This window comes from Rhinopithecus bieti, unplaced genomic scaffold (genome assembly GCF_001698545.2).
Source record: "Rhinopithecus bieti isolate Rb0 unplaced genomic scaffold, ASM169854v2 scaffold_20098, whole genome shotgun sequence".
Taxonomy (NCBI): Eukaryota; Metazoa; Chordata; class Mammalia; order Primates; family Cercopithecidae; genus Rhinopithecus; species Rhinopithecus bieti.
Window position 1 is genome coordinate 3,113,582 of NW_016810571.1, and position 11,744 is coordinate 3,125,325.

At 38.6% G+C, this 11,744-nt stretch overlaps 1 protein-coding gene across 1 annotated transcript; it reads right to left on the bottom strand.

The window, feature by feature from the left end:
- Positions 1–11,098: 11,098 nt before the first annotated feature.
- Positions 11,099–11,744, bottom strand: LOC108542373 (protein SREK1IP1). The gene has a single exon (XM_017892358.1). It carries the CDS (start codon positions 11,674–11,676, stop codon positions 11,209–11,211), a length of 468 nt encoding a protein of 155 aa, XP_017747847.1. The 5' UTR covers positions 11,677–11,744; the 3' UTR covers positions 11,099–11,208.

An 11,744-nucleotide genomic window follows, 5' to 3' on the forward strand; every position in this document is an offset into this window, starting at 1 on the left:
TTTTTTTTTTTTTTTTTTTTTTTTTTTTGAGATGGAGTCTCACTCTGTGGTCCAGGTTGGTGTGCAGTGGCACAATCTTGGCTCACTGCAACCTCTGCCTCCGAGTTCCAGGATTCTCCTGCCTCAGCCTCCCGAGTAACTGGGATTACAGGTGCCCACCACCACACCTGGCTAATTTTTGTATTTTAGTAGAGATGGGGTTTCACCATGTTGGCCAGGCTGGTCTTGAACTCCTGACCTCAAGTGACCTGCCCGCCTCAGCCTCCCAAAGTGCTGGGATTACAGGTATGAGCCATTAATTTTGATATATATTCACAAATATTTCCCCAGAGAGGATGTATCAATTTATGATCATATACTAATGTTTCTTTTCCTGTTTAATAGACAAAGAATCTTGTTTTAATTTGCAATTTTCAATTCATGTTTGGTACCTTTTATAATTCTTCATTTGCAAATCGCCTGGTTACATTCATCCATTTCTCTACCAGTATTTGCATTATTTTTTACTGATTGGCAACAAGTTTTTATATTCAGTATTGTAACACACTGATATATGCGTTAAAAAACATTTTTTACTCTTAAGAATAGAGACGGGGTCTTGCTATGTTGCAAAGGCTGATCTCAAATGCCTGGCCTCAAACTACCCTCCCATCTCGACCTCCCAAAGTGTTGGGATAACAGGCGTGAGCCACCACACCCAGCCAAAAACATTTTCTCATTCATTTGTTCATGACACGAATATTTATTAAAGATATATATCAAGTTCTATAAGCAACATGTGAAAAAATAAGGTAACCAAAAAGAACAAAATATTGTTGCTTTAAGCTCCTGAGATGCCACACTGAACACCAAGAAGTAATATGTCTTCTAGCATTTTGTGGAGAAAATGTGTGAACTAAGCATTTTATTTCCAATCAATTCAGGTATTCCGTTAACAGAAGGACATTTTCAGTTATTCACAGATTTCAAAAATATTACATCCATATTTTCTTGACTAATTAGCTGAAGATGTCCTCCAACAAACTAAAAAATGAAGCCCACTTAAGGATTAAAGAATGAAGATGATATGACATAAAATACTGGACCAGTTCTGAAAGCCATGAGAACAGTGATAGTAAAAATATTTGCCGAGACAGATACAAAACTACAAAAGTGATTGTTTTGTTTTGTTTATTTTATTTATGTATGTATGTATTTATTTATTTATTTATTTATTTATTTATTTATTTATTTTGAGATGGAGTCTTGCTCTGTGGCCCAGGCTGGAGTGCAGTGGTGCAATCTCGGCTCACTGCAGCTCCGCCTCCCGGGTTCACGCTATTCTCCTGCCTCAGCCTCCTGAATAGATGGGACTACAGGTGCCCGTCACCACGCCCAGCTAATTTTTTGTATTTTTAGTAGAGACAGGGTTTCACCGTGGTCTTGATCTCCCAACCCTGTGATCCGCCTGCCTCAGCCTCCCAAAGTGCTGGGATTACAGGTGTGAGCCACTGTGCCCAGCCAAGTGATTGTTAATGATACAACCTATTTCCAAGTATATGTATGTGATAGGATACAGGAAATACTATCCCTAAATGTGGCATCTTGTCATACTGAATATTTTAAGCTGAAGAAAATTGAGAAAACCACAGAAGTGGAGAAGTCTCTCTGACCTTCTCTCCTGAAGACCCTTAAGTGACAGATGCCCTGCCCTATATCTGCAGGGAAGGAATGTTACATAGAGAGGCCAAGAAAGCATCTGAACAAACAGGCTTCACTAAGTTCCCCGAAGTTTATCACCACTAGGTCACATCCGCTTTTTGTCCAATCATATGCTATCTATCCATTCTTCACCAAACCTAAGCATAAAAATACAGTTTTTCCTGGGTCTTTGGGTCTTCATTTCTGAAGGCTCCTGTGTCATGTAAAACTTTGGTAAAATAAATTTTTTTGCTTTTCTCTTGTTAGTCTGTCTTTGTTATAGGAGTGTCAGCCACAAACCTTGTGATGAATGAGGAAAATATATTACCTTTTCTTCCCAAATGCAGTAATATGAATTTTAAGAACCTAGTTCACCTTTTTTTTTCTTTTTCTTTTTTGAGACAGGCTCTTGTTCTGTCACCCAGGCTAGAGTGCAGTGGCACGACTCTAGCTCACTACAACCTCAAACTCCTGGGTTCAAGGGATCCTTCCATTTCATCTTCACAAATTGCTGGGTTTACAGGCACACACCACTATGCCGGGCTAACTTTTTTTATTTTTGTAGAAATGGCAGTTTGCAATGTGGCCCAGGCTGGTCTTGAGCTCCTAACTTCAAGTGATCTTCACGCCTCAGTTTCCCAAACCACTGGGATTACAGGCTTGAGCCACCATGCTCAGCCAAAAACCCAATTCATCTAAATAAAATCTGAGAAATGGTGAATAAAGGGAAAAGAGGTGAGAAGACAGGAAAAGTTTATGACACTTTTCTATTTCATAGAAGCCTGAAAATTAAATAGATATGGGTTTAACGGCAATTAAAAAATGCAATAACATAAAAAAAACCTAGATATATGTCCTCCAAAACACTGAAAAAGAGATCATAGTAAAGGATACACAATTCATGCCCAAAGAGGGGATGTTAAAAGTAAAGGCATACGGCGGGGTGCAGTGGCTCACGCCTGTAATCGCAGCGCTTTGTGAGGCCGAGGCAAGCAGATCACGAGGTCAGGAGATCGAGACCATCCTGGTTAACACGGTGAAACCCCATCTCTACTAAAATACAAAAAATTAGCTGGGCGCGGTGGTGCATGCCTCTGGTCCCAGTTACTGGTGAGGCTGAGGCAGAATTGCTTAAACCCAGGAGAGGGAGGTTGCAGTGAGCTGAGATCTTGTCACTGCACTCCAGTGTGGCGACAAAGCAAGACCCCATCTCAAAATAAAATAAAATAAAAAATAAAAAAGAAGTAAAGGCATGCACAAAAGGATATGGCAGAAATGTAAACAAAAAGAAATGGGATGGCAATGTAATATTCACACAAAGTAAAATCCAGAGCAATAGACGTTGATTAGGACAAATAGGGCCATGTTATATTCTCAATTCAGACCGGGATAATTCATACAGGGCTATAACCATAAAAATTCCTTATGCATAACTATCATAGTATCAATACTAATGAAGCAAGAAATTATTAGAGATCAAAGGAAGATTTGGCAAAGAATAATAAACTGAATATTCAAAGAAGGAAGGGAAAAGCAAGAAAAATAAAAGTGCTAATGAATTGCAAAGAAATACATGAAATTGATAAACGCGATACTTTTTAATAAATTAAGAGAGAAAACCACTACCAAGACTAACCAAGAAAAAGAGAAAACACAAACGTGCAAAATCACAAACAAGAACATTGGTACAGGAGCTTTAGAAGAACTGTCAGAAAAGCGCATATAACTTCATGAAAACCAAATAGAAAATCTGAATAAAATGTACCACTTCCTAAAAAAATCTAAATTATCAAAATACATTAGGAGTTCAAATGCTTAAGTAGGACACATATCGTGGGACAAAAGTTTGAGAAAAGTATCAAATTGTCATCCTTTAGTCGATAGGATAATTATCCGAGAGCCAAGATGTTTCCACTGCTGAGTTCTATGAAATTGTCAAGAAAACCAGTAAGACCTATGTTACTTAAGTCCCTTAATCACACATACAAATGTGTACTTGTGTCATGTGACACCCTTAAAACCCGAGAAATGGTGAATAAAGGGAAAAGAGGTGAGAAGACAGGAAAAGTTTATGACACTTTTCTATTTCATAGAAGTCTGAAAATTAAATAAATACGGGTTCAACGGCATTTTAAAAATGCAATAACATAAAAAAAAAGATATATGTCCTCCAAAACACTGAAAAAGAGATCATGGTAAAGGATACATAATTCATGCCCAAAGAGGGGATGTTAAAAGTAAAGGCATGTAGCGGGGTGCAGTGGCTCACGCCTATAACCGCAGCGCTTTTAGGGCTATGTAACCCTAAAATTAAAACCCATGAAAGATAGCACACATACAAATTTAAAAATCAGTCTCATTTATGAACACCAAAAAAAGCCATAATAAAATGCTAGCAAAAAAAAAAATCAATGTATTAAAAGAATGATGCACCAATAGGAAGGGGCCTGTATTTCATTAACAAACCATTCAATATTTTAAAAACCATTAATAGGATTCACCATAATAATTGCTTAAAGGCAGAAAAATAAAACAGTCTTCCTGATAAAATCTGAAAAGATGTTAACATTTAATGTAAATTATGGGTTAAATTCCCTATTGAGACTCGAGAAACGTTAGCACTAGCATTGCCATTAAATTCAGGAAAAAAGAAAGAAAATGATGTTCATTATCACATCTATTATTTGGCATGTTTTGGAAGTTCTAGGTGATCAGTAAGGCAATAAAGAAAATTAAGAACTTTTAGGAAAGGCAGAAGAGGCGTATTATATCTTTTTTTCTGTTTTTGTTCATGCAGTGATTATTTACTAACATGTGAAAAGCTTAAATAATTAATTGGAAAAATATTAGGGAAAGGAAAAAACACAGTTCAGCAAGGGAACCAAGTATAAAACTGGTTTAGAAAATTCAACTGGTGGCCAGTCACGGTGACTCATGCCTGTAATCCCAGCACTTTGGGAGGCTAAGGCTGGTGGATCATATGAGGTCAAGAGTTCGAGACCAGCCTGGCCAACACGGTGAAACCCTATCTCTACTAAAAATACAAAAATTAGCTGAGCGTGTTGGTGGGCACCTGCAATCCCAGCTAACTCAGGAGGCTGAGGCAGGAGAACTGCTTGAACCCAGGAGGCAGAGGTTGCAGTGAGTGGCGATCAGGCCACAGAGCTCCAGCCTGGGTGACAGAGTGAGACTCCATCTCAAAAAAAAAAGAAAGAAAACTCAGTTGGTTTCCAACATGCCCACAAGAATCAACAAGAAGATATAGTGGAATAAAATCAATTCATGAAAGCCACAAGGTATGTAAATGCCTAGAAATAAAGTTAATATATAATTAACATATTTATTAATGAAACTCACTGATATATATGCATCTTTGTAAGGAAAACAAAAACTTTAGTAAAGTATAAACAAAGAACTGAATAGAGTTATTCATAAAATACACCTGCTTGGGAAGATATCAATTTTCCCCCAATTAATTTATACGTTTAACCTAACTCTTTCAAAATAAAACTGAATTTTGTTTTAAAATGGAAGGGCCTTCTTGTACAATAGCTTACAGCAGATAAATTCTGGCTGAGAACTACTAGAAAATCTGGGTAAAATACCAAAAACAAAACAAAATCTACTTAAAAGCACTGAGAGATTCCAAAGGCACCAAGACTTGAGGGACTAGCAGGTTAGAGAGAAGGAAACCCACTGAAGGTAGCCCAACACTCTTTCCTCAACTTCCCCTTAAGGAATTTGCCAATTAATAAACAACAGACCAAGAGGTTGAAAAGTCCTGAAAGAAAATGCTAAGGGCAGAAAAACCAAGCAGAGTTTTCAGCACCCAAAAGAGTTAGGGAGACAAAATTGGAGTTGTGGTCTGCTAAGGCATGAAGGGCGTGAAGGGTACATGACTCTGGAAAGAAGAGAAAGGCAAAGGAGCAAGCCGGATACTCTGGGCGGCTATTTTCCTCGAGGCATTTGCCATTCGGTAAAAAACACACTCCCTAAAGTCCGAAAGCAGAGCAGAAAGCAGCTGCTAAGAGGGCAGTTTCTAATCAAAACTCAGTTTCTGTAAACTCCTGAGACTGAAATATTTCTCAGAAGTGCCCAAGGATGGAAAACAAATGTCATCAAAACAATCCCCTGGGAAAACTCAGGATTGTGTTAGTGAAGAAATATGTTCGTCTCCAATATCCTGTTTTGCTTTATCTTGCTCAGAAGGAATAAGAATGTCATCCCTTAAAAAAAAAAAAATGAAATAACCAAAACCACAAGAATAAAAGGTGTATTACTTTTTAAACGCAAAGAACAGACTTAATCAGATAATTGGCAACAGCTGGAGCAAACAGCGGTCTCTTTTCTTTTTTTTTTTTTTTTTTTTTCTTTTTTTTTTCTTTTTTTTTGAGACGGAGTCTTGCTCTGTCACCCAGGCTGTAGTGCAGTGGTGCGATCTCGGCTCACTGCAAGCTCCGCCTCCCAGATTCACGCCATTCTCCTGCCTCAGCCTCCTGAGTAGCTGGGACTACAGGCGCCCACCACCACGCCTGGCTAATTTTTTTTGTATTTTTACTAGAGACGGGGTTTCACCATGTTAGCCAGGATGGTCTTGATCTCCTGACCTCGTGATCTGCCCGCCTCGGCCTCCCAAAGTGCTGGGATTACAGGCTTGAGCCACCACGCCCTGCCTTCTTTTTTAACATCTTTATTGAGCTATAGTTCTCATACCATAAAATAGACCCATTTATAGTGTGCAATTCATTGGCTTTTGGTATATTCACGTTTCTTTTTTTATTATTCTTTAAGTTCTGGGATAAATGTGCAGAACTTGCAGGTTTGTTACATAGGTATACATGTGCCAAGGTAGTTTGCTGCACTCATCAACCTGTCATCTACATTAGGTATTTCTCCTAATGCTATCCCTCTCCTAGTCCCCCACCCCACAATGGGCCCCAGTGTGTGATGTTCCCCTCCCTGTGTCCGTGTGTTCTCATTGTTCAAGTTCCACTTATTGGTGAGAACATGTGATGTTTAGTTTTCTGCTCTTGTGTTAGTTTGCTGAGAATGATGGTTTCTAGCCTCATCTATGTCCTTGTAAAGGGCATGAACTCATCCTTTTTATGGCTGTATAGTATTCCATTGTGTATATGTGCCACATTTTCTTTATCCAGTCTATCATTGATGGGCATTTGGGTTGGTTCCAAGTATTTGCTATTGTGAACAGTGCTGCAATAAACATACATGTGCATGTATCTTTATAGTAGAATGATTTATAATCCTTTGGGTATATACCCAGTAATGGGATTGCTGGGCCAAATGGTATTTCTGGTTCTAGATCCTTGAGGAATCGCCAGTCTTCCACAATGGCTGAACTAATTTACACTCCCACCAACAGTGTAAAAGCATTCCTATTTCTCCGCATCCTCTCCAGCATCTGTTGTTTCCTGACTTTTTAATGATCACCATTCTAACTGGTGTGAGATGGTATCTCGTTGTAGTTTTGATTTGGATTTCTCTAATGACCAGTGATGATGAGCTTTTTCACATGTTTTTTTGGCCACATGAATGTCTTCTTTGGAGAAGTGTCTGTTCATATCTTTTGCCCGCTTTTTGATGGGGTTGTTTGTTTTTTTCTTGTAAATTTGTTTAAGTTCTTTGTAGGTTCTGGATATTAGCCCTTTGTCAGATGGATAGACTGCAAAAATTTTTTTCCCATTCTCTAGGTTGCCTGTTCACTCTGATGATAGTTTCTTTCACTGTGCAGAAGCTCTTTATTTTAATTAGACCCCATTTGTCAATTTTGGCTTTTGTTGCCATTGCTTTTGGTGTTTTAGTCATGAAGTCTTTGCCCATGACTATGCTCTGAATGGTAGTGCCTAGGTTTTCCTCTAGGGTTTTTAGGGTTTTAGGTCTTACATTTAAGTCTTTAATCCAGCTTGAGTTAATTTTTATATAAGGTGTAAGGAAGGGGTCCAGTTTCAGTTTTCTGCATATGGCTAGCCAGTTTTCCCAGCACCATTTATTAAATAGGGAATCCTTTCCCCATTGCTTGTTTTTGTCAGGTTTGTCAAAGATCAGATGGTTGTAGATGTGTGGCGTTATTTCTGAGGCCTCTGTTCTGTTTCATTGGTCTATATATCTGTTTTGGTACCAATACTATGCTGTTTGTTACTGTAGCCTTGTAGTATAGTTTGAAGTCAGGTAGCGTGATGCCTCCAGCTTTGTTCTTTTTGCTTAGGATTATCTTGGCTATTCATGCTCTTTTTTGGTTCCACATGAAATTTAAAATAGTTTTTTCTAATTCTGTGAAGAAAGTCGATGGTAGCTTGATGGGAATAACATTAAATCTATAAATTACTTTGGGCACTATGACCATTTTCACGACATTGATTCTTCCTATCCATGAGCATGGAATGTTTTTCCATTTGTTTGTGTCCCCTCTTATTTCCTTGAGCAGAAGTTTGTAGTTCTCCTTGAAGAGGTCCTTCACATCCCTTGTACGTTTTATTCCTAGGTATTTAATTCTCTTTGTAGCAATTGTGAATGGGAGTTCACTCATGATTTGGCTCTCTGCTTGTCTATTATTGGTGTATAGGAATGCTTGTGATTTTTGCACATTGATTTTGTATCCTGAGACTGTGCTGAAGTTGCTTATCAGCTTAAGGAGATTTGGGGCTGAGATGATGGGGTTTTCTAAATATACAATCATGTCATCTGCAAACAGTAACAATTTGATGCCCTCTCTTCCTATCTGAATATGCTTTATTTCTTCCTTTTGCCTGATTGCCCTGGCCAGAACTTCCAACACTATATTGAATAGGAGTGGTGAGAGAGGGCATCCCTGTCTTGTGCCAGTTTTCAAAGGGAATGCTTCCAGTTTTTGCCCATTCAGTATGATATTGGCAGTGAGTTTGTCATAAATAGCTCTTGTTATTTTGAGATACATCCCATCAATACCTAGTTTATTGAGAGTTTTCAGCACGAAAGGTTGTTGAATTTTGTCGAAGGCCTTTTCTGCATCTATTGAGATAATCATGTGGTTTATGTCATTGGTTCTGTTTATGTGATGGATTACATTTATTGATTTGCATATGTTGAACCAGCCTTGCATCCCAGGGATGAAGCCAACTTGATCATGGTGGATAAGTTTTTGATGTGCTGCTGGATTCAGTTTGCCAGTATTTTATTGAAGATTTTCGCATCACTGTTCATCAGGGATATTGGCCTGAAATTTTCTTTTTTGTTGTGTCTCTGCCAGGTTTTGGTATCAGGATGATGCTGGCCTCATAAAATAACTTAGGGAGGATTCCCTCTTCTTCTACCATTTCAAATAGTTTCAGAAGGAATGGTATCAGCTCCTCTTTGTACCTCTAGTAGAATTTGGCTGTGAATCTGACTGGTCCTGGGCTTTTTTTTGATTGGTAGGCTGTTAATTACCACCTCAATTTCAGAACTTGTTATTGGTCTCTTCAGGGATTCAACATCTTCCTGGTTTAGACTTGGGAGAGTGTATGTGTCCAGGAATTGACCCCTTTCTTCTAGATTTTCTAGTTTATTTGCATTAAGGTGTTTATAGTATTCTCTGATGATAGTTTGTATTTCTGTGGAATCAGTGGTGATATTCCCTTTATCATTTTTTATTGCATATATTTGATTCTTCTCTCTTTTCTTCCTTATTGGTCTGGCTAGCATTCTATCTATTTCATTGATCTTTTCAAAAAACCAGCTCCTGGGCTGGGCGCAGTGGCTCACACCTGTAATCCCAGCACTTTGGGAGGCCAAGGTGGTCAGACCACAAAGTCAGGAGATCAAGACCATCCTGGCCAACACGGTGAAACCTCGTCTCTACTAAAAATACAAAAATTTGCTGGGCATGGTGATGGGTGCCTGTAGTCCCAGCTGCTCGGGAGGCTGAGGCAAGAGAATGGCATGAACCCGGGAGGTGCAGCTTGCAGTGAGCCGAAATCACGCCACTGCACTCCAGCCTGGGTAACAGAGTGAGACTCTGTTTCACAAAAAAATTAAAAAATAAAAAATAACAATACTCCTTGATTCATTGATTTTTTGAATGGTTTTTCGTGTTTCTATCTCCTTCAATTCTACTCTGATATTAGTTATTTCTTGTCTTCTGCTATCCTCTGAATTTGTTTGCTCTTGCTTCTCTAGTTCTTTTAATAGTGATGTTAGGGTGTCAATTTTAGATCTTTCCTGCTTTCTTTTGTGGGCAGTTAGTGCTATAAATTTCCCTCTAAATACTTTAGCTGTGTCCCAGAGATTCTGGAATGTTGTGTATTTGTTCTCGGTTTCAAATAACTTATTTATTTATGCCTTCATTTTGTTATTTACCCAGTAGTCATTCAGGAGCAGGTTGTTCAGTTTCCATGTAGTTATGTGGTTTTGAATGATTTTCTTTTTTTTTTTTTTCTTTTTTTTGTTTTTGAGACAGAGTCTCACTCTGTCGCCCAGGCTGGAGTGCAGTGGCACCATCTCAGCTCACTGCAAGCTCCGCCTCTCAGGTTCACTCCATTCTCCTGCCTCAGCCTTCTGAGTAGCTGGGACTACCAGTGCCTGCCACCACGCCTGGCTAATTTTTTTTGTACATTTTTTAGTAGAGATGGGGTTTTATTGTGTTAGCCAGGATGGTCTTGATCTCTTGAGTGAGTTTCTTAATCCTAAATTCTAATTTGATTCCACTGTGGTCTGAGAGACTATTTGTTATGATTTCTGCTCTTTTGCATTTGCTGAGGAGTGTTTTACTTCCAATTACGTGGTCAATTTTAGAATAAGTGCCATGTGGTGCTAAGAAGAACGTATATTCTGTTGATTTGGAGTGGAGAGTTCTGTAGATGTCTATTAAGTCTGCTTGGTCCAGAGCTGAGTTCAAGTCCTGAATATCCTTGTTAATTTTCTGTCTCGTTTATCTGTGTAATACTGACAGAGGGGTGTTGAGGTCTCCCATTATTATTGTGAGGGAGTCCAAGTCTCTTTGCAGGTCTCTGAAGAACTTGCTTTGTGAATCTGGGTGCTCCTGTGTTGGGCACATACATACTTAGGATAGTTAGCTCTTGTTGCGTTGATCTCTTTACCATTACATAATGGCCTTGTTTTATCAGAGGCTACGATTGCAACTCCTGCTTTTTTTTTTTTTTTTTTTTTTTGCTTTCCGTTTGCTTGGTAAATATTCCTCCATCTCTTTATTTCAAGCCTATGTCTGTCTTTGCGCGTGAGATGGGTCTCCTGAATACAGCGCACCAATGGGTCTTGACTCTTTATCCAGTTTGCCAGTCTGTGTCTTCTAATTGGGGCATTTATCCCATTTACTTTTTTTTTTTTTTTATCAAGTAACAAGACTGATTTATTACTTTGCAGTCATAGCACATTAAAAATATATTGCCAGAGGGATAATGGTCCCACATACGAAAAATGTCTATAGGGAAAAGGCTGTGATTTATTGCAAAGCACAATATATAGCAAATTCCAAGGAAGGGCAAACACGTTTTAAAAATAAATATTTAAATGTAATGGCTTAAGCCAAAGTCTCAGTTACTTTCTGAAGAATTCAGAACTATTAGGGGTAGAAGACTGCTTTTCCTTTTTTCTCTTCTTTTTTTCCTTTATGTGATGTTTCCCTTTTTTTGATTTGCTCTTTTTTTCTTTTTTCTTTTCTTTCTTCTGATATTTTTGTTTCTTTTGTTTTGAAGTGTCCTCTTCAGTGGAACTGGATGAGTAAGACCTTTTCCTTTTTTTTTTCAATTTGACTTTTTCTTTTCTTTTTTCTTTTTTCTTTTCCTCTTCTTCATTTATTCTTTTTTCCTGTAATGCCTGCAATTTATTCAGTTCTTCATTCTCTTCATCGCTGTCTTCACTACTTGTACTGCTGACATCCAAAACTATGTCCCTTTTAGGGTCTACTCGGAGAAAATTGCGGCATTCAAAAGTCAGGTGACCAGGGTAGCCACATTTTTTACAGCCTGCTCTGACACTGTCCTTGTTGCAACCTGGGACTGCCATGACAGTGGTAAGAGGGGTCACTTGAGCCTCCGGCTTTCGAAGTGGCGCTTGCTTCCCGCCAGCTGCGA